This window comes from Hyperoodon ampullatus (assembly GCF_949752795.1).
Source record: "Hyperoodon ampullatus genome assembly, chromosome: 4".
Lineage (NCBI taxonomy): Eukaryota > Metazoa > Chordata > Mammalia > Artiodactyla > Ziphiidae > Hyperoodon > Hyperoodon ampullatus.
This window is the reverse complement of record NC_136917.1, coordinates 32,709,149-32,732,187: the sequence shown is the minus strand read 5'-3', so window position 1 is coordinate 32,732,187 and position 23,039 is coordinate 32,709,149. Positions and strand designations below refer to the sequence as shown.

At 54.1% G+C, this 23,039-nt stretch overlaps 1 protein-coding gene across 1 annotated transcript in view; it reads right to left on the bottom strand.

Annotated features, from left to right (window-relative positions):
* Positions 1 to 34: 34 nt before the first annotated feature.
* CARM1 (coactivator associated arginine methyltransferase 1) overlaps positions 35 to 23,039 on the bottom strand; it is a gene marked incomplete at both ends in the record, with an annotated part of 40,461 nt that continues 17,456 nt past the window's right edge. Inside the window, 15 exons of the mRNA XM_079702576.1 lie at positions 35 to 177; positions 340 to 408; positions 647 to 724; positions 878 to 990; positions 1,087 to 1,176; positions 1,267 to 1,404; positions 1,850 to 1,939; positions 2,135 to 2,220; positions 6,646 to 6,727; positions 6,909 to 6,999; positions 9,120 to 9,297; positions 10,373 to 10,483; positions 12,325 to 12,429; positions 13,377 to 13,483; positions 15,760 to 15,885. Coding sequence (XP_079558702.1) covers positions 35 to 177; positions 340 to 408; positions 647 to 724; positions 878 to 990; positions 1,087 to 1,176; positions 1,267 to 1,404; positions 1,850 to 1,939; positions 2,135 to 2,220; positions 6,646 to 6,727; positions 6,909 to 6,999; positions 9,120 to 9,297; positions 10,373 to 10,483; positions 12,325 to 12,429; positions 13,377 to 13,483; positions 15,760 to 15,885 — 1,607 coding nt within the window. The remainder of the gene's footprint in view (positions 178 to 339; positions 409 to 646; positions 725 to 877; positions 991 to 1,086; positions 1,177 to 1,266; positions 1,405 to 1,849; positions 1,940 to 2,134; positions 2,221 to 6,645; positions 6,728 to 6,908; positions 7,000 to 9,119; positions 9,298 to 10,372; positions 10,484 to 12,324; positions 12,430 to 13,376; positions 13,484 to 15,759; positions 15,886 to 23,039) is intronic.

Sequence of the window (23,039 nt, the reverse complement as noted above, 5' to 3'; positions counted from 1 at the left end):
CTGGTGCTGTCAGTCCGTTCCACGCCGGAGGGCCCTAGCTCCCGTAGTGCATGGTGTTGGTTGGGATGGACATGGGTGAGGCCATCGAGATGGCGGGGCCGCCCATGGTGAACTGGCTGTTGACCGCGTAGTGGGCGCTGGAGCTGCCGCCGCTGCTGCCCTGGGCGCCGGAGGACCCTGTGGGGCAGGGTGTGGGCACTGAGGGGCCAGCTCTGCCCCCTCGCCCGCCCAGACCCACGGCAGAGTCAGAGAGAGAGAGCGCAGGCGAGAGGGCAGGCGGGCGCCTGGCGGTGGGCACCCTCACACCCGCGGGACCCTGCTCCCCCCGCCCACCGTTACCTTGGACAATCCCCGTGCTCATTATGGAGCCCATCCGGGAGTGGGTGTGATTGACAATCCCCGTGTTGGCTGCGCAGCAAGAGGAAGGAAGGAAGGAAAGGAGATGGCGTCACCGCCCCCAGCCCGCCCAGCCCACGTGCCCGGCGTAGCAGGTGCTCACACTCGGATGTGGGGAGGGTGGGCGCGGTGCTGGCAGAGCGAGGCAGAGAGGAACGGCACGGGGGACCTCAACCCCCAGGAAGAAGAAGAGGGGGTGAGGCCGAAGGCCTGAGCTCGCCCCCAGCGCACCCACCCCCTGTGCGCTCACCTAAAGGAATCAGGTTGTTGTGGCCCACGCTGGAGCCGCCGGCGATAACACTGCTCAGGTCATAGGCGGTCGGCATCCCTGTGCCGGGGAGGGAGATGTCAGGGGCGGGGGACAGTGTCCTGGGCAGGGATTCAAGGGGCCAGAACTGCCAGCGTTTACTCAGGAAGCACCGGCAGGTATGTCCAGGAAGTGACGCTGGCACCTGCCCCACCCACGCGCGGGCCTGCTCACCAGCCACGGCCATCCCACTGCTGAGGTTGTAGGTGCTGCCGGTGTTCCACATGTTCTCCGAGGGGGATGTGTAGTGAGAGCCAGGCGGCGGGGAGGGCGTCGTGCCTGTGTATCTGCGACACAGACGGACCGGTCGACAGGGCTGAGGGGCTGCAGGCGAGGAGGGGCACGCCCCCTCCCACCGCGTGCAGGCCAAGGGCCCATCCTACCTGAAGAAGGGGTTTTTCAGATCCAGGAGGTTACTGGATTTGGAGCCTGTCTGGTCTACCTGGGCCACAATACTGATATCATAGCTCTGTCTGTAGAGAAGGCAGGAGGGGCCGGCCATGAGCCGGCTGCGTGGATGGACTGGACCCCTGCCTCCCCCAGCCCCGGCCAGCAGCTCACACCTTTTGTTGGCAATAAGCAGACATGTCCCTGAGAGCGTGTCCCCGGCCTTGGCGAACAGTGGTGACTGGAACAGGCACCGGACCTGGTACCAGTGGGTCAGGGGCTCCGTCGGGGCCGTGGACAGCCACACGGTCATTCTGCCAAGCAGGAAGAGGCACATGTTTGCCCGGGCTGCGGCCCCCACCTTGTGCACCCTGAGTTCTCCCCAGGCATCTGTGCCCCGCCACCCAGGTCTCACCTGGGGCCCGGGAGCCGAGACAGGTTGGCTGTCCAGGAAGTTAACACATAGCCCCACAGCTATGGGGCACCCACTCACCCTGACATACATGCCAAGAGACACAGTCAGGTCCCGTGAAGAACAGTCACTCAGAACAGGGTAGACACCCACCCCGCCACAACAGCCTACTGCTTGAAGGCCAGTGTCCACTGCCTTTGGAAGAAACAGTAGAGCCCAGAGGAGTCGGGTCCTGCCCTCGCAGCCCCCAGTTCATCATCTGAGCCAGCCAGGCCTGGGCTTCCCAACTGCAGGCAAGTCCCTGGGGCCAGGGGCAGGGGCTACCTGCTCTGCCCTGTTACACTCACATGGAGCCAATGAAAGCGACGTCAAACCAGAAGGCCAGACCGTGAACCAGCCCAGAATGCAGCATGTGGAATTTGAATGGGATTTCTATCCTGAAAGGCAAAGGGCAGTGATTGCTGGGGAAGCTGAACAGGGGCTGCCAGGAGAGAAGAGGGGTACCCGGGTGCTGAGTCTCGAGGGTCCTGCCCGCCTGCCCTGGGGAGGAGAATTCTGCCTGAGAGAGCTGGCTGCAGCCTTGACCTCTGGCAGGAGCCAGGCCCAGGAGGACGGGGCATAGGTGCCGGTACCTGTGCAAATCTCCTTCTTTGGCTTCTAAGAAGTTCACCGTGTACTTGACAGACTTGGCCATCAGGATCCGGATGTCAAATGTGTCCTGGGAGAGATCAGAGGTGTGACCTGACTTCAGGCACGGGGTGAAGTCCTGAGTCTGGCCATGGCTTCTAGACCATTCAGCTAAAACCAGTTTACCCTTCTCAGACATGCTGGGGGGAGGGGGAATTGGTACAACACAATGGAGGGCAATTAGGTGACAGCTCGCAAAATGACAACCATTCATCTGCATTAAAGACTTGGCAGTTCCACTTCTGGGATTTTAACCTACAGATCTATGTGCACATGTACAAACTTACACATGGAGTTACAGATTGCCTATAGTAATGACACACTGGAAACTATCTAATGAAACAAGTAATGGCCCAACGATAAAAGATTATGTACATGAAAAAGAATGAAGAGGCTGTTTATGATGGGGAAAGATCTCTAAGATAAACCGTTAAGTTCACACACACACAAAAAAAGAGAACTGCACTGACGTCCACTCCCAGCCATGACGGAGATTTCTTATCAGACTAACACTCCTGCCAAGAACTATACAAACTGAATAAAAAACAAAGGAAAAAAACCCCAGTTGTCTGAAATCACTGGAGAGCGACCACAGCAGCCACAGCTTTGGGGCCAAGATCCTAGAGAGAGGAGAGATGCTTTTCGGCCTGTGCCTTTCCCCTTGGGATGGGGCCTTTCAGCAGCGTCCCTGGGTGGGGAAAGCAAAATGGGGGCTTGGGATTACCAAGGCAGCTAGCAGTCAAGGGGCCAAGATGCTAAAGAAAACGGAAATGTGGAAATTCGAGGTGGACAGTCTGCACGTGATTTCACTTCGTGGCATTTGCCAATTCCTGAGCTACATGTGGGATGGGGGTAGGGAAATCAAGCAGAAAGCTGCTTCTATGAGATTAAAAAGCTAATGAAAGGTATAGCACTATGTTGGTGCTCGGAGGCTGGAACAAGGGGCCCTGTGAACCACCAGGCTCACCAAGACCATGAAGACTATGCCCTAAAGCAGCGGTTCTCAAAATGTGGTCCCTTCCAGAGCACCCTCAAGGTCAAAACTATTTTCCTGATATAACACTGTTTTCTGCCCTTTTCATTCATTCACTCACCTGTGATACCACAACAGATTGAATGCAGAAGCAGAATCCAACTGTCTTCTGCTAAGCCAGCCATTAAAGAGATTTGCAAATTTAAAATGTCGCTAATTCTTGCTGAAAAGTTTTGCAAAATAGTTTTCTTTTTAAAAATGCTATTTATGTTAACATGTAATGGGTTTTTATTGTTATCCTTAAATTAATGTGTATTTTAAAATTTCTTGGGTTTAGTTTTTAATGTCAATAGATATTGACAGTACATCAATCAATACAATGCACACAAAACTTCTTTGGAATCCTACATTTTTGAGAATGTAAAAGGGTCCTGAGATGAAAATGTTTGATAACTGCTGCCTTACAGGGAAGCCAGGCGATATGCCAGTTAAGCAGAGTCTGAAAAGCAACCTCCAAATGTCTTAAATGCCTCATAGGACCAAGGTAATCTGTCATTATGGCTTCTTGCCTGAACAAAAACGAATCCTTGGAAAGAAAAACATCATCCAGAGCCTCTATAATTTTTCATTCTGGCATTCAATGACCAGGCATACCAAGAGACAGAACCAAAGTACCAAAAACCAAGAAAAGAAAAAACAGAAATACACTTACCACTTATCCAGATACTAAAAGTGATCAGAGACTTAGAATTAACATGTTTAAGGAAAAAAGGTGAACAAATTTCACAGAGAACTGAAATAATAAAAAAATAAGCAAAATGAAACTAGAACTGAAATTTCAGAAAACCAAGGGGGAAGGAGGAGTTGGATAGGCAGTCAAAAGGAACTACAAACTTCTAGTTATAAGGTAAGTACTAGGGATGGGGTGTACACCATGATAAATATAATTAACTCTACTGTACGTTATACATGCAAGTTGTTAGGAGAGTAAATCCTAAAAATTCTCATCACACAAAAAAATTTTTTCTTCCAAAAACAAAAAAGAAATTCAGATTAGACATAGTGATGAGAGGATTGGAACTGGGAGATGGATAAGGAGAAAACATGAAAATTATGCAAGTGGGATAGAAAAGTATAAGTATAGAAAAGAGTATAAGAATCATCTGAGAAATGGTGAAAAGGTCTAATGTATACATAATCAGAGTTCCAAAAGAAGAAAGAGAATGGGGCAGAGGTAGTGTTTAAAGAGATGCTGGGCTTCCCTGGTGGCGCAGCGGTTAAGAGTCCTCCTGCCAACGCAGGGGACATGGGTTCGAGCCCTGGTCCGGGAAGATCCCACATGCCGCGGAGCAACTAAGCCCATGCACCACAACTACTGAGCCCGCGAGCCACAACTACTGAAACCCCATGCACCTAGAGCCCATGCTCTGCAACGAGAGAAGCCAGCACACCGCAATGAAGGGTAGCCCCCGCTCGCTGCAACTACAGAAAGCCCGCGCGCAGCAACAAAGATCCAACGTAACCAAAAATAAATAATTAATTAAAAAAAAAAGAGAGAGATGCTGCCCTAGAGTCTCCCAAAACTAGTGAAAGACAATCAAGAGGGGGAAAAATAATATATACCTTATTAAAACAAAAGAAAGCAAGAGTTAAAAAGAAACAATAGGATAAATAGAAAAATACTAAAATGGGGCTTCCCTGGTGGCGCAGTGGTTGAGAATCTGCCTGCCAATGCAGGGGACACGGGTTCAAGCCCTGGTCTGGGAAGATCCCACATGCCGCGGAGCAACTAGGCCCGTGAGCCACAATTGCTGAGCCTGCGCGTCTGGAGCCTGTGCTCCGCAACAAGAGAGGCCGCGATAGTGAGAGGCCCGCGCACCGCGATGAAGAGTGGCCCCCGCTTGCCACAACTAGAGAGAGCCCTCGCACAGAAACGAAGACCCAACACAGCCATAAATAAATAAATTAATTAATTAATTTAAAAAAAATACTAAAATGATAGATTTATAGCCATAAAGACCTGTAGTCACATTAAATGGTCTAAATATTCTAATTAAAAGACAAAAATCTGTCAATCTGGTTAAAAAACAAAACCCAAATATATGATATTTACATGAGGTAAATCTTAAGTAATAAGGTTATAAAAAGGCTGAAAGAAGAAGGATGAAAAGTATGTATCCTATAAAGATTAACCAAAGAAAGCCTGAGTAGTTAAACTATTGTCAGAAAAAAATAGACTGTAAGGACTTCTGTGGTGGTGCGGTGGTTAAGAATCTGCCTGCCAGTGCAGCAGACACGGGTTCAAGCCCTGGGCCGGGAAGATCCCACATGCCGCAGAGCAACTAAGCCCGTGCACCACAACTACTGAGCCCGTGCGCTGTAGAGCCCGTGCTCTGCAACAAGAGAAGCCACCGCAATAAGAAGCCCACGCACCACAACGAAGAGTAGCTCCCGCTCACTGCAACTAGAGAAAGCCGCGTGCAGCAACAAAGACCCAATGCAGCCATAAATAAAAAAAAATAAAAAAAATAAAAGACTGTAAGGCAAGAAGTACTACTAGAGATAAGAAAAGACACTTGTTATAGTGACAAAAGGATCAATCCAACAGGAAGATATAAAAATAATCCTAAACCTGTATGCACCTAATAGTAATGTCAAAAAAAATAAGGCAAAAACTATCAGAACTAAACGGAAAAATAAATCTACAATCAGTAATAGATAGGAAAAGCAGACCAAAAAAAACAGAGATAGAGAAGACTTGACCAACATGATTAACAAATGTGACCAAACTGATATTAATATAACAATGTACACAACAAGTGATTGGTATACATTTTTCTCAAGTACAGAGGGAACATAAACCAAGAGAGACCACATACTGGGCATAAAGCAGCTCTCAACAAATATCAAAGGACCAAAATCATACAGTGTATATCCTCTGAACACAGACTAAGACAGAACAATGTATTGATTATGCTATACTTTGAAAGGAAAAAAGGTTAAAATATGTATATTTGTATACACACATTTAGATATAAGACTTCTAGAAAAATACACAACAAAGACTGTTTGTCTATAGGAAAAAGAACTGTGTGGCTGGAAATGGAAGTAGGGAGGTTTTCCACTTTTATACTTCTTTGATTTTTGAACCATGGGTCTATACATCAGTTCAAAAATCTCAATAATTAAAATCAATCAAATAAAATCAGTTCACCAAGGATCAATTTATCTAATGACAGTAAACACGTTACTGCATGCTTACTATGCGCTAAGCACTCTACATGCATTGCTACTTAATTCCCAACATCCCTGTGTGAGAGCTCCGTGCAGGGGCAGAAGCTCAGAGAGCAACGGTGGCCTGCCTAGTGCTGCACAGCTTGCATAAGGCCTTACAGGAAAGCCCATGCCCCTCTCCTGTCACCCCAGAGGAGGGCCATGCCCAGTGCTACTGTGGTAGTGAGTGCCCTGGGTGCCCCCACTCACCACCACAGGCTGCCGGAAATACTCGTCCACCGCAGCACCTCGGAGAGCTGACAGGTCCACTCCATGGAAGGATGGCTGGTACCTGCAGAAAGCCCCAGCCCCCCATGGCAAGGTCACCAGCAGCAGGACACAGTTGGGGCAGCCTGCCTTCTCTCCCAGCTGGCCCTCATCCAGCCCAAGTCTTTTAGGTCCTACTGAGGATAAGGAATAAGAGAAAGGTGGGGCCATCCCTGAGAAGGCAGGACACCCAGGGGCACACTCACCAGAAGTTGGCCTTGGTGAACTGCTCCATGTAGAGCTGTTCATCCGTGAAGGGTGCGAGGTGGACATCACCAATGGTGGGGAACATGTTTCCTGGGAGTGGGGGCACGGAGGGGTGCTGGCGTCAGGGTGGGACATCCAGCAGGACCTGGCAGAGGCTCCAAAGGGCCCCAGGACCCCAGCTCTGGACCTTCCCAGCCTCTCACTCATCATTCACTCATTCATGCACTCATGCAATGAAGAGATACTGAGCACCTACTCTGCCAGTGGCCCACTGAATACATGACATACACCTCCTTACTAAACCTGTACAGCTAGCCGGGGAGGCAGGAGGGCCTGGCCTCAAGTCCCATTACAAGGGCTGGGAGACAGGAAAGCACCTGCCAGAGCCTCAGGGGTAAGTAAGCAGTGCCTGGGGTGCGGCCAGGCCCCCAGGGGCCCTGCTCCATCAGCCAGCCAGTGTCTCTCGGAAAGGCGTGCAGCAGGGAAAGCAAAGGAAAGTGCTGTGGACAGAGCAAGGGTGAGCCCCAGGCTATGGCATCACGGGCCCCAGCTGAATCCCCACCACAGGACTGCCCAGGCTCTGGCAGGCAGGGTGGACCATTTGCATGGCCTGAAATGGGAGGGGGACTCAAGGAACAGACAGATGAGTCGGAGCCAGTAGAAAGGAGAGCCAGGGATCAGGAGGCCCCGCCTACTTCGAGAGTCTAGGGCCCCAAGTCACCTGGCCTCCAGATGTGGGCCTCCCTCCCTCCTCTTATTCCAGGGAAGAGTCCCTGAGGTGCTGGGAATCTGCCTTCTCAAGCCTTCCTTCAGCTGTAGCCACTGGGGTGGGGAAGGGAGAGGCTCACTGGCCCAGAGGCCACAAGCCAGGCCCCCTTCCCAGGAGGAGCCCATCAGCCCCCGGAGCATCATGGAAAAGTGCCCCTAGCCCTGAAGGCACCTAAAACTGTGCAGCTGCGGGGAGGGTTCCCTTAATCCCCCGAAAGAGCTTCCTGAGATGGAATGAAGCCACACTCATGCAGGCTGAAGGGGAAGAGGTTAGCCCCAGGCCTCATCCCGGACAGGCTGCTTCACCAGTGGGGTGAGTGTGCAGCTGCCCACTGGAGCCTGACTCCTGTCTGTCCTTCCATCCCGTAAGGAGGAGCCCACACCCCGCTGGGGCTGCTGCTCACCACCACCCCCAATTCCCACCCCCCCGGCTAGCTTGGCCCATCAACAGGGCAGAGCATGAGAGCAGGTCTAGGACAAGCCTTGGGGCAGCCTGGCTTCCCACACACCTGGATCGCAGGACAGAGCTGTGGGGAATGGCATCCACCTCCTACCTCCCATCTCTCAGAGTGGAGCTTGAGGCAGGTCCTCCCCCACAGACCAACTCTTCCCCTGCCCTCCACGAGGCCGCAAGTGCACGGACCTCCCGTGCTCTGCCCTGGCGAGGGTCGTCTTGTACCACACGCACACACACACACAGCCCCTTTCCTGTACAGAAATACTCAGAATGTGCCCAGAACTGAGCAGAGAAACGGACACATTGGCAGATGTTCAGGGCCACGCACAGACCAGACCACCAGTGACACAGATAAGCAGGTGTCAACAGTGACCCAATGACCCCAGAGCACAGACAGGCAGGTAGTGACACGGACAGGAGACCACAGCCATCAGCTGCCCCCCAATGCACAAGAACCCCCATCCCACTCACAAACACACACATACACACACACACACAACCCCACCCCATGGTGATGAGCGCAGGAGTCTGTCAGGCTGAGGGCAAGGTCTACAACGCTAGGAATGAAGACGACAGGGCAGTTCCTCGAGGAAGGTGCCGGCCACAGAACATGTCCTGCTCCAACCACAGCCCAGCCAGACACTGTCCCCCATGGGCCATGAGATGCCAGGGGCAGCCCAGTGGCTCTCTGCGGGCCTGAGGGGAGCCCCTCCGTACCCTGACCGAGCAGACCGGGCAAGTGGACACGTGGCCTCGTTTGGGGCCCAGCCAGCTGAGGTCAGGTCCGGGTAGGGAGTGGGGGTGAAGGCCCAGAGGCCCTCTGTACCCCAGGCCGCCAGCTCAGGCCAGTGGGGAGCTGAACCACACCCGTGCTGACTAAGCGGCAGCCAGGGGCTCTCTGAAGGGGCCCCCGGGGGCGCACCCCTGGCCTCGGGCCCAGGGAACACCCACCCAGGCAGTGGCCCGCGCCGGCAGGGACACTCACCCCCGGGCCTCAGGTACTTCTTGGCGTGGAGGTAGCTCTCGAGCATGCGCTCGTTGAAGAGCATGTAGCCCATGGGCTCCGAGATGATGATGTCCACCTGCTCGGGGAGTGAGACCTCCTCCACCTTCCCGGGGATGACCACGATGCGGTCCGTGAGGTTGTTACTTTTCACCAAGACCTGAGGGCGGGCGAGCCACAGGGGTCACGGGGGTCCTCGCGGGGGAGGGCCTCCGTCCACACTCGGCCACCAGGTTCCCCTCTGCCTCCCTGTTGGGTCACCCCTCCTGCAGCTCCGCAGCCTCCTGATGTCACCTTGGGGACGGGGACAAGTAGGCCTTGCTACAGCCGCCAAAGCTAAACCTGGACACACCTTCTGACCCAGCGATTCCAGTGCTAGGAATCTGCCCTACAGACGTAACCTCACATGGAGAGGGGACACGTGTACAGGGGATTCGGTGCAGCGTTTGTGCTACAGACTGAGAAGCAGCCTCAGTGTCCATTACAGCCTGTGTCTCAACACACAATGGTCCGTCCAGGCAAAGGGATGCTCTGCAGCCGCTAGAAAGAGTGAGGAAACTCTTTACATGATGACACAGACATATCCCAGATGTATCGTAAAGAGAGCAGAGCCAGGTGCAAGACGGTGGTGTGTACGTTCGTGTGGGAGCTGGCGGGTGGAGAAGCCCATGGGGGCTCATGGAGCGGCTCTGGGGAGCTTCTACATACGTCTCTCTCCCTCCAGTGGGGGGGATCTAGGTGGTTGGGAGCCAGGGGTCGGGGAGGGAAGCATCCTCACTGTTTACCTTTGTAGCTTTTAAACTTTGTGGATGAGGGCTTCAGTGCCAAAAAAGCATCAACTGACAAAAGGAAATCCTGTTGTCATCCACCTCTCAAGTGGGGCTCAGAGAGGTGGGCGGCTTGCCCCGGGCCGAGATCCCACCCTGGTCTGTGTGACTGCACAGTCCAGCCCCTGAAGCACCAGTCCATCAAGCCCCTGAAGACCCAAATCACCCCTGAACCCGGTGGGCCACCATCCGTCATGGAAGGGAGACTACCTCAGGCCCAGCAAGCCCCTCCCCCTGAAACCACTCAGTTTCAGGGGCAAGAGACCAAAGTAGAGAATGACATTCCCAGGCTCCCCTGGACCCAGGGGTCAGGTCTCCTGGGGGCTTCCAGCAGGGCTGGCTTCCCCAGGCTGGAGCAGGCACAGAGCTGGGGTACGGAGACAGGTTGGGCCCCTGAGGGCCACTGACCTCGGCGTGCTGGGCCATGGTGCTGGCTTCCACCGCGTAGATCTTCCTCGCTCCAGCCTGGGCGGCGAAAAACGACAGGATCCCAGAGCCGCAGCCGACATCAAGAACAATCTGAGGTGGGGGGGCAGTGAGGACAAATTAGTGGTAAAGTGACGTGATCGTAAACACGTGTGTGTCACGGGGCACTCCCTCCCCGCAGACCCACCCACGGAGCACGCTCTCTGCCCTGCGGCTTGCTTCCCCTCTATACGGACAGCTGCCCACGAGGGTGCTTTCTGAGAGCCACAGGAGCCTGCAGTTTGGATCCGAAGGTGGTAGAGTGGGACTTCTGAGGACAGCTAGGATGTTAAGACCAGTACACACTCTCAGACCCGATTCAAGAAGGAATGGTGTGCGCCGTCTATGCAGCACGTGGGAATGAGTGCTCCCTAGGTAAGGACACCTCTGAGCCCCGCAGCAGAACCACTGAGACGCAGGGCTAACTGGCCAGGGCCACACAGCCAGCAGGAGGAGGGCAGCCTCCCACCCCAGGCCCCACAGGGCAACCCCGCAACCTGAGAAGAGGCCCGGGGAAAGCTCCCACTCGGGTGCCCTCTCCAGGGCTGCTGGGCCCCAGAGCACAGGCTCTGGGAGGAGTCCCGGCTAGTGTGTGGTAGACTGTCCCACACTCTGGATTCGTCTGACTGCTTCCGCGCACAAGCAGAATCAGGATAAACGTTTCTGGTGCGCACCCGCTAAAAGAGACCTGCTCTGGGCGCGGTGGTGGGGCACAGGGCGAGCGCCCAGCAGGGGCGCTGGTGCTGTCGGGTGGGAGGGCCTCGGGTGCCTCTCAGAGCTCTAGATGAACTAGGAAATGGATCTGCATCCTGGGAGAGCTGGAAGAGGCTTTGCTGAAGGGACATGGGCTTCCCGGGCCCCAAGTACTGCCCCAACGCTGCCCATGCCAGCCGCCGGGGCCTAGGGATGGCCGCTGTGTCGAGGATGACTCCTCCCCAGCCTCTGGGGCTCAGGCCCTGGGACCAGGAGGCTCAGTCACCTGAGGGGATTCTCAGCAATGCTGGGGGAGGGCATCACCAAGGCGCCGGATGACATAGATCCACGTGGATCATGTGGAGAGTCCCCTAGATATGTCAAGAAAACCACAAGCTTTCATGTGGTTAAAAAGGAAAAACAAACTCTAGGCCATGGGAAGAGAACAGAATAAAATTTCACCTCCGAATATATATACCCTGGTCTCTTTTTAATCACGAGTATATAGCTGATCCTTGAACAATGCGGGAGTCAGGAACGACGCCAACCCCACCACCCAGTAGAAAATCCGAGTATAACCATACAGTTGGCCCGCCATATCTACGGGTCTGCAGCCGTAGATTCAACCAAGTGTGGATCGTGTAACACAGTTGCTCATATCTATTGAAAACAGTCTGCATATAAGTGGACCAGTGCAGTTCAAACCCATGCTGTTCAAGGGTCAACTGCTCACTACTTGGTAACAGTAAAAAGATTTTAAAAGGACCTAGGGAAGTGACTTAGATTACACTACATCCACGTAACTTAACAGTACATGCCAAGACACAACATTAAGTGGGGGAAAAGTATTTTGCAGGAAGCGAATGTAGAATACAGTCCTATTTTGTATATCTGTATTTTTAAAAGATTATAACCCTAAAATATATATGCTGGTATACGCATAGGGAAAATTTTGGAAGAAGAGAGCTTTACTGTTGGCAGTGGTCATTCTGGAGGGAAATGACAGAGGCCTTTCATGCCCATCTGACACACACTGGGCTTCTACAAAAAGTAGATTTTGCTTTTGCAATCGGAAAAAATTAAAGATAAAATCAATGAACAAAGGGAAAAAAAAAATAGAGGCTACTGAACCAGTGAGGCGGGCACGGAGCCTGAGGGAGAGGGAGGAAGGCAGCAGGGTGGATGCAGCCGGCCCTGCTCACCTTGTCCTTGAAGTCCGTGTGGTTCTGCAGGATCGCGCGCTGGTAGGTGCCTGTCCGCACGTAGTCCTGCATCATGTTCTGCTGCTGGGACAGGTAGCCATAAAACTGGAACAGAGACATGCCAATGGCACAGGGCACGCAGCAGACAGATGGCCGAGGCCCTGGCCGACCCTGTGACAGAGGAGGTCCACTTCGGGCAGAGATCTCCCTGGGGAGGCCACACCCCCTCTGCTGGCCTGGACTCCCCGGCTACCTGCTCCAGCAGAGGGAGCTGGAAGCTAGAGGCAGCCCCCAGGGAGGACACCACCACCGTCACCGTGGCCAAAGGACACAGTTGGTTGATACCTGGTCCTGGAAGCCACCCAGGAGAACTCAGGATATGCCACACGCAGGGTTCTGGGATCAAGGGCCACCTGCCCCATCTTAGGGGCCCCAAAGAAGTGGAGGAGTGGATCAAACAGAACCCTAGAACTCAGAGCGCCAGGCAGGTGAGGTGCTGTGGGGTCTCTTTGTAAGACAACAGGCGATCGGGAGGCAGCGTGGCACCTGGGCAGGGGCACAGGCTTTGGCATCAGGCAGACCTGGCTTCCCATCTTGGCTCTGTTGCATAATAGCTGTGTGACTTGGAGCAAGTCACTTAACCTCTCTGAGCCTCAGTTTTCTCATCTGTAAAATGGGGACAACAATAGTACTTACCTCCTAGAGTTGTTGGGAGGGTTCAAGTGCTTCTGCACGTGTCAAAGCGCTGGGGCCAGTGGCTGGCATGCCCTACGTGTTCAGGACACTGTAACTATGCTATCATTACTCAAAATGCCTGTGGACCTGAGCTTCACCTGCACTCAAATCTTTCCAGCAACCCTTGTAGGCAGGCACTGGCATCTCTGTTTCACAGATGAGGAAACTGTGGCCCAGCAAGCGGAGGAAACCTGCCCAAGGTTACTCAGCGAGTAAGGGGCAGAGCCAGGACATGAACCCGGGTGGGCCTGCCCTGTGCCGCACGGCCTCTGGGGGCCACCGGGGGCAGCAGCCTGGCCCAGGCAGTATGTACCCACCTGGAAATACTGCACAGCAGAGGACTCCTCCGTGCGCTCACTGAACACCGACCGCTCCAGGGTGTGGCCCCGGCAGGTTTTCAGGATGTTATAGAAGGAACAGAAATCTGGAAGGGGGAAGCCAGGTCACGTGTGGCCGGCTCAGGGGTGGCGGGCTCTGTCTAGGCGTGCACCCCGACTTTTCTACCTTGAGCACGAGTGATCTGAAAACCCCACACATACACACAAATGTTGAAGCTTAAGAAGAAGGGCAGCCAAGCCTGTCTCTTGGTGACTGGCACGGGAGAAGGCAGGTGTCAGGGACAAGCGTGCTCCACGCGGCTGGCGCTGCTTCGCCAAAGGGCAGCTTGGCCAAAGCCTTCAAAGGATGACCTGGGCATCAAGTCTCTGGGACTCACCCCAGCAGATACCCATGGGTCTACCCACAGCTCACGGCAGTGTCTGTGGGTGGCAAGTGGACACAGGGACACCACCCCAGTGTCCGGTCAGAGGGGACTGGATGGACCCCAGTGGACACTGAGAAGCACATGACAGAACCAGTCACCAGGGGTCTGCAGGACCAGATGTTACGTGGAAAATGAACTATGTTTATTAACACAGACCACTAAATTGCATCAAGAAAAAGAAGCAAAACAAAATCATGAAGACAGGTAGGACGGTGGGGGCCAGGGGCTGGAGGGGAGGGGGTGGGGGAGGGGAGTTAGTGTTTAATGGGAACAGAGTTTCAGTTTAGGAAGACGAAAATGGGTGATGGTGGAGATGGTCGCACAACAACATGAATGTGCTTTAAATACCTCTGGAACCTGGACACTTGAAAATGGTTGATGGTAAATTTTATGTTAGGCGTATTTTAACACAATTAACTAAAAGACAGGACTTCCCTGGTGGCGCAGTAGTTAAGAATCCACCTGCAACGCAGGGGACACAGGTTCGATCCCTGATCCGGGAGATCCCACGTGCCGTGGAGCGACTAAGCCCATGCGCCACAACTACTGAGCCTGCACGCCACAACTACTGAGCCCTCACACCTAGAGCCCGTGCTCTGCAACAAGAGAAGCCACCGCATTGAGAAGCCCGCGCACCTCAACGAAGAGCAGCCCCCGGTCACCACAACTAGAGAAAGCCCACGTGAAGCAATGAAGACCCAATGCAGCCAAAAATAAATTAAAAAAAAAAAACCCACCTAAAAGACAATATCTTAAAAATATACAGTTTGGGAAGATAAAACAGTTCTGGAGCTGGATGGTGGTGATGGTTGCACAATGTGCACAATGGTTGCACAATGAATATACTTAATACCACTGAAATGTACACTCAAAAAGGGTTATTAACATGGCAGAATTGTTGCTATGTGTACTTGACCACAATTTAAGAAACTGATAGGCCTGAAAGGAAAAAAATCAGAATATAACTATCCATGAAGCAGAAACAGACTAGGCGGATCTAAAACATCAACTCTTAATGATAACCCTAGTGGTGTTTCTGTAACTTATTTTTTTAAACATTGAATTGGGATTGATTTTGGATAAAGAAGGAAACGGAATGTGGAGCTCCTGACGGGAGGTGGTCAGCCACCTGGCTGCTTTCTCCCAGCCCGGCCTTCTCTCAGCTCTGAAGCCAGGCCACTTGAGGGCGGGTAGTCCTGAGGGTCTGGGTTGGGGGAGCCTCCTCTCTCCATCGGGGGCACTGAGGCAAGTAAGAGGGCTCTGGGGAAGCTGGGGGCAGCCGTGGGCAGGCGGTCTCTCCATCCTGGGCTCTCCTGCCCCAGCCCCTGCGCCGACCACCAGGCCCACTGACTTCGGCTCTGCAGGGACCAAGCCCGGTTGCTGGACCCTTCGAGGGGTCTCCAGCCCAGGGCGGGTCACCACCTCCACTGCTGACCCCCACCCAGAGCCACCAGCAGCACTCGCCTGGGGCTCCGCCGTCCCTGCTCGTGTGTCCCCCAGGTGGGTCTACTTAGAACCCTCCAGAGTCCTCTGCACTCGGAACAAAGCCTCTGCCAACCTCAGGACCTTGTCTCACCCCCATCCACTGCTGCGGGAGGGCTGGGCCCCTGACCCCCATCTGACCGGCTCCTCCAAGAGGCCTGGGGTGTGGGCAGGTCAGGACAGGCCTCTCAGAGGAGGGGACATATAAGCAGAGCCCAGAAGGACCCAAAGGAGCCGGCGAGGTCTGGGGCAGAGTGTCCAGGCAGCGAGCACGTACTCTTACCATGGACATATTTCTATTTGGGAATATTTCTGATGTTGGTGGGGCATTCTCTGGGTCAGATGAATGGGCTATGATTTACCCGGGCTCTAGGCCCCCCGCCCGCCACGGCTGAGAGCCTAAGCCCCCTGGCTCTGGGCGCTCCGTGCGCTGCTGGGACAGAAGGGAGACGTACCGCTGGGCGTGGCGAACTGGATGAGGACGCTGTTGCAGCCCAGGGTGATGATGAAGGACTGCTTGCCCACACGGCTGCACTCCGTCTCCCGGGACACCGAGCACTTGAACACACAGACGTCTTCATCTGCGAGAGGAGGGAGGCGGGCGTGAGCCGCCAGGTCCCGGGGCCACCTTCCCCCCACCCATGGCACCCCAGATTCTTCCAGGGTGCCACAACACCTTCCCCACAAGCGCTGCCATGTGCTCTGCCTGCCCAGCCTACGCTGAGGACGAGGCGGTGGCTGATCAGCATCCCCAGTGGGGATACAGGATGCAGTCTGTCCAGCAGGAGAGGACAGTTGTCCACAGGGCAACCAGGGCTGAGGTGGAGGGATGGGGAGTTGCTGGGCACTGGGGGGCCCAGGGGGGCACCTGTGCCAGGACGTTCCCTCACGGAGCACCTGCTGGTGCCAGACCCCATGTCGCTCCTGGGCACTGAGGTGGGAAGACACAGGGGAGAGAAGGGCAAGTCTGGCAGGGTCAGAGGGTCACGGGAACCCAGCGGGCAGCTCAGGCCCAGCTGAGGGAGTCGGGCCTTCAGCCAGCAGCCCCTCCATGTCACACGGGGGCATCGTCAGCCTTCAGAGCTGAGCAGGGGTGGGCGGGGGTCAAGAAAGAAATGCCAGTGGCGCCTCTGCTTCCTCCCGCTGAGCCCCTTCCTTCTTGCATGTATTGTGAGTGTGGCCACAGGACCCAGACGGCCTGTGTTCACGCCCCGCCTACTCCACTTAGTGTGTCACCAGGGCAGGTCTGAGTCCTCAGTTTTCTCATCTGTCAAGCGGGACTAACAGTGGGGCAGGGGTCGGGCCCAACACACGCATACAGGAAGCGCTGCATCCCCACGCCCGCCACTACTACTGTTACTAGTCATTCACTCAGCAAGCATGGGGCACCCCACCTCAGCCGAACCGTGAGACACGGCATCACCAGGAGACAAACCGACCCGATGCTGTAGCCCGGATGTGGGGCAGCAGGACAGACACCCTGGTCCCATCACGAGGGGACAACAGACAGTGCCAGGTCACAGGGCAGTCTGCAAGACAACCTCCCTGGTTGCCTCAAAATGGCCAAAGTCAGGAAAGGCAAAAATTGCTGGGAAGTATTCCAGAGTGAAGGAGGCTAAAGAGACGTGACCATCAAATGCCAGGCGTGGTCCAGGACTGCCGCCTAATGAACACCATTCAACAGCTACAAAGGACAAGTGGGGAAATGTGTGGACTGCAAGAGCCATAACTTCAAATGATCTAGATGTGACAGGAGCATTATTCTGCAGAAGAATGTTCTTATTATTGTAAGATACATATGGAAGGAAAGTGAATTCCTGTGATGTCTGCAACTTGCTTTCAAGTGGTTCACCAAATCAACAACAACGACAAAATATATTTATAGAGAGAAGCATGAGTACAAATGTGCAAAGTGTTCCCAATCGCCCTCATAATAGCCAAAACAATCTTGAAAAAAAAAAAAACAAAGCTGGAAGACTCACACTCCCCGATTTCAAAACGCACTACGAAGGTATGGTAATCAAAACAGAATAGTTTTGGCAAATGGAGAGACATACACATCAATAGAATTAGAGTCCAGAATAAACCCTATGTTTATAGTCAATTGATTTTTTTGTTTGTTTGTTTTTTATTTTTTGGCCATGCCTCACAGCATGTGGGATCTTCGTTCCCTGACCAGGGATCGAACCCATGCCCCCTGCCTTGGAAGCACAGATTCTTAACCACTGGACCACCAGGTAAGTCCCGTATAGCCCACTGATTTTTAACAAGGGTCCCGAGAACATTCAAGGGGCAGAAAATAGTCTCTTCAACAAATGGTGCTGGGACAACTGGGTCTCCCTGTACAAGAGAATGAAGCTGGACTCCTACCCTCACACCATATATAAAACCTGACGCAAATTAATCAATGACCTAAACATAAGAGTGAAAACTATAAAACTCCTAGGAGAAAACAGAGGGGTAAATCTCTGAGACCTTGGATTTGGCAATGGATTCCTAGATATGACACCAAAAGCAAGAGTATCAAAAGAAAAACTACATAAACTGGACTTCATCAAAATTATAAACTTTTTGGGGAATTCCCTGGCGGTCCAGTGGCTAGGACTCGGTGCTTTCACTGCCAGGGGCCCAGGTTCGCTCCCTGGTTGGGGAACTAAGATCCCGAGAGCCATGTGGCACGGCCAAAAAAAAAAAAATTTTTTTTTTAAATAAACTTTTTACATCAAAGGACAGTATCAAAAAAGCGAGACGACAACTTACAGAATGGAAGAAGATATTTACAAATCATATATCTGATAAGGATCTATTGTCCAGAATATATAAAGAACCCTTGGGCTTCCCTGGTGGCGCAGTGGTTGGGAGTCCGCCTGCCAATGCAGGGGACACAGGTTCGTGCCCCGGTCCGGGAGAATCCCACAGGCCACGGAGTGGCTGGGCCCGTGAGCCATGGCCGCTGGGCCTGCGCGTCCGGAGCCTGTGCTCCGCAACAGGAGAGGCCACATCAGTGAGAGGCCCACGTACCACAAAAAAAAAAAAAAAAAAAAAAAAGAACTCTTAACAACAAAAATATAACCCAATTCAAAAACGGGCAAAGGACTTGAAGAGATGTTTCTCCAAAGGTATACAAATGACCAGCATGTGAAAAGGTGCACGTCATCATTAGTCATTAGGGACCTGCAACTCAAAACCACAATTAAATACCACTGCACACCCAGCAGGACGGCTGTAATTTTAAACAAAAAAGGGGGAAATAACACGTGTTGGCAAGAAATTGAATCCCTCAGACCCTGCTGGTGGGAACTTAAAATGGTACAGCCGCACAGAATTACCATCTGACTCAGCGATCCCACTCGTAGGTATACACCCCAAAGAATTGAAAGCTGGTATTCAAATGAATACTTGATGCAAATATTCAAAGTGTTACTATTCAAAACAGCCAAAAAGTAGAAACAACTCAGATGTCCATCAACTGATGACTGGATAAAAAAAATGTGGTCCATCCATACAATGGAATATCACTCAGCCATAAAAAGAAATAAAGTCCCAACCCACAGATGAGCCTCAGAAACATCATGCTGAGTGACAGAAGCCAGACATAAAAGCTCACAGGTATATGATCCCATATATATGGAACATCCAGAACCAGTAAATTCATAGAGACTAAAAGCAAAATTTGTGGTTGCCAGGGGCTGAGGGTGGGAGAATGGGGAATGACTGCTTAATGGAAACAAGGTTTTCTCTTTGGATGATGAAAATATTTTGGAAATAGAGGTGATGGTTACCTGATACTGTGAGTGCACTAAATACCACTCAATTGTTTTATGCCATGTGAATTTTATCTCAATAGACAAAGAAAAATGTTCCCAATGGGTGAATCTGGATATGAAAGGCCTATGGGTGTCCACTGGGCCCCTTGCTCTCCCCTTGTTTAGTCTGAGCCCTAAGCCTGGGCCACCGCCTGGAGGAGGCTCCTGGGGCCACAGCCTGGGTTTCTGCCAGATGACCTCCCACCTCTGGAGCCAGGTGCCACCTCCTGGAGGGAGGGGGGAGCAGGGCACAGGCAGCCTCCTGACAGCAGGCAGGAGGGAAGAGCGGATTGGGAGGCCAGCCCCAGGCTCACAGCCACGCCGCACCCACAAGGTGCTCCCAAGTCCAGCTATAAATGGGTCTCAGGAAGGGACCCGAAACCTTGACGTGGTACCCATGCCCACTCCTGGGGCAGAAAATAAAGCCGATCTGTCAGCTACGCCTGTGTGGCAGCGAGCAGACCAGGGAGGGCCTGTTTACAAAGCAGCCTGGCAACCCGACCGGCTGCCCTAGGCAGCCCCTGCAACCTGGCGCCAGGCAGGCGACCACAAGGACCTGTGGCTAAGGGAAGCTTGGCCGCATCCAGAGGCTCAGGCCAGGGAAGCCAGGGCTAAGGGCAACCTGAGCTGTCCCATCACAGGTGGGACCACCAAAGCCCATGGTGCCAGCATTTTGTATAAGTCACAGCTATACACCCACAGGCCAGTCCCTGGCACACAGGAGATGCTAGGTAAATATATGACAAACCAAAAAAAATGTTTAAAAAGCTGGACCAGGCTCCTACCTCTTTTAAAGTCTCAGGAGAAGTCCAAGCTCTCGGACTGGCAGTCACGGGCCTCCCCTCCCCAGCCCCTCCCGTGGCCACGCTCAGCGCCCCAGTCCCCAGCGGGCAGGGCTCTGCACCTTTGGTCGATCGCCGTTCCCCTACCCCCCCTCACTGGGAGGGGGCCCCCAGGACAGTGGGCAGAGGTGGTGGCGCTGGGCCTATCCCAGCCAGGTGGTGCAGCCTGCCTCCTGGGCCCCGGGGGAGGGGTTCCTGGGAGAGGGCTTCTCCCCCCAGGAAAGGGGACCGGAGCCCACAGGCCCTGGACCCAGCAGTGGGCAAGCGGTGCAAGAGGCAGAACTGGTCTCTGTGCCCTGCCTCCAGAAACGAAGCCAGAAAGCGCCACCCTGGTCACACCAGCTGGCACATTCGGGGGCTGTTGCATGTACGCGGCCCGGAGAGGTGGGGACAGGAAGCGGGAGAGGGGCTGGCAGACTGCCGTGTCGCTCTAACTGGGGGCGACCACAAAGGGGGCTGCAGGCCAGGAGGCTGTGCTGGGTTCCCCCCGCAGGCAGGTCGGGCAGAGCCGGTGTCCCTCTTCCCTGCAGTGATGGGACGGGAGGGCTGAGCGGTGAACAGGCTCCGCAGAGGCTCACCCAAGACGGGCTCTGAACGGGAAACGAACTCAGCCCAAGGAGTATTAGTCATGCCGCAGCCATCACAAACGTGTCCACCCTGCTCCTGGACCCGGCCTGCCACCCCGGGCTGGCCTCCCAGCCACCACACTGCAAAGTCTGTCCCGCCCAGGCTCTGGGGCCAGGGGACGAGGGGCCGGAATCGCCAGGGACAAATCCACAGGCAATGCAGCGCTCGGGGTGCAGCGGGGGGAGCTAGGAAAACCACCCCACCCGTCTTGCTCCCTGGGGAGCAAGGCCCCTGAATAGCCAAGTCACAAACACCGAGCTTCCACAGGCAGCGTGGCCCAGCACCCACCCACTCACACACTGCTGAGACCACGATGGGGCTGGGAGGTCAGACTGTGAGTAATAACTTCCCAGGTGCCAGGCTCTGTTCCTGTGCTATCCACGGACCCCCTCACAGCACCCCTGTATCTACTGCTACCACCCCCACTGGCTCCGATGAGAAAAGGGGGCTCAGACAGGTTAGGTATCTCGCTCAAGGTCACAGGACGAGGGGCTGAGCCGACTGGCTCCAGGTCTGTGCTCCTAGCCAGTGTGTGCACCACCTCTCTGGGCTTCTATCTGTAAAGGACCAGAAAATAGATACTTTCGGCTTTTCAGGCCATTGAATCTCTGCTACTGTGACTCAACTCCACCGCAGAAATATGTAAAGGAACATGGCTATGTGCCAATAAAACTTTATTACAAAGCCGGTAGTGGCGTGAAAGGAGACACCCTCCCCATCCCAGAGGGGGTGAGGAGAGCTGGGCGGCCAGAGTGACGAGGATCCCCAGGTGATGGGCACTGAGGCCAGGGGCACAGGGGCACTGTGGGAGGCTAGAGATGGCACCTGACCAGCCAGGGAAAGAGACTGGGAACAAATGCTCCAGCGAGAGGAAACAGCATGTGGGAAAGCAGAGAGGAAGGGGGGTGGTAATACCGTGATCTATAATACGTATGTTATTTGGTCCCTGTTCCTGGCACAGAGCTACTAAAACTCTTGGAGTTTCCCAAGTGAGAAGAGAGATCATAAAAGGTGTCTTTTATGATTCATGTGAAGCCCCCTTCAACCACCCCAGGATATAGGACTTAGAAAGCCATGTGGGGACCAGCCAAGTAATTAGAGGGTTGGAACTTTCAGTCCCCCCTCCTCAGCCTCCAAAAAACCCCAACAGGACAGGGTTCAGGAAAGCTTCCAGGCTGGTGAGCACGTGGAGGTGCTGGGAGGTTGGTGCCCCCGAAAAGGGCATGGAAGCCCTGCACTGCTTCCTACACACCTCGCCCTATTCAGCTCTTCCATCTGGCTGCTCCTGAGTTGCATCTTTTTGTATTAACTAGTCATCCAGTAAGTAAACTGTTTTCCTGAGTTCTGCTGGAGCAAATTAATCGAACCTGAGGAAGAGGTCCTAGGAACCTCTGATTTATAGCAGGTTGATCAGAAGCACAGATGACCCAAGCCGAACTTGCGACTGGCGAATGAAGTGGGGTGTGTACAGTCTTATAGGACTGAGCCCTCAACCTGTGGGATCTGACACTACCTCCAGGGAGACAGTTTCAGAATTGAGTTGAATTGTCAGACAGCCGGCTGGTGTTGGAGAACTGCTTGGTGTGTGGGACACCCGCCCAACACCTGGGGATCAGAAGTGCTCAGTGTGAGTGCTGAGAGCGGGGGACACACACAGGAGCAGTGTTTTTCCTTGCAGGGGCCCAGCAGGGAGAATGGGGGCGACTGGGACTTCCTGGCTGCAGCCCAGAGAGGTTGCAGAGGCTCCCAGGCAAGACGGGCGATTTGTAGGATGGCTGTGGAGGAGGTGAGAGAGGCCCCGGTGGACCTGTGGCTCAGAAGTCTGGCTCCCCCAGAGCCACGGGCAGTACCCAGAGGGACCCCGTGCCGAAAGAGGGCCAGGGCTGGAGGGCAGCTGCCGTCCCGGCAAGAGACGACGGAGGCTGGGAAGCAGGCGGCTCTCGGGGACAGGCTGCCTGCCCCCACCCAGCACAGCGCCACCCGATGTCCCTCCCTGTCGGCTCCCTGGACAGCACCGTGGGACCCAGGGCAGCAGAATCTGGCAGACACTGAGGCACGGGGGCTCCCCGGTCCCAGGCCTGAAGGCAACACCCTGCTCCCCACCCTCACTCCTGGGCCCAAAGCGGGGCCCGGCACCCAGGAGGGCCTCAAAAGAGCTGGCGGCCTCAGGGAGGGGTAGGCATCCTCTCTCAGGGACACTGACCAGACGACCCGGGGGACGTGCTGAGCCTCTAGTCATGTCCCAGTCACAGCATCTAACGCGGCTGATTTGCTGTGTTCTCTCCCCTGCTTGCACCCCTCAGTGGTTCCCCAGAGCCTTCTGGAACAAGTCCAAACTCCTTATGGGGCTCGTGAGCCCCTGCTAACATGGACGACCTCGACACAGCCCCTCCACCGCCCTGTCAAGCCACGCTGACCTCACCACCCTCCAGACCATGGGCAGAAGGCCTTCTCTCCAGC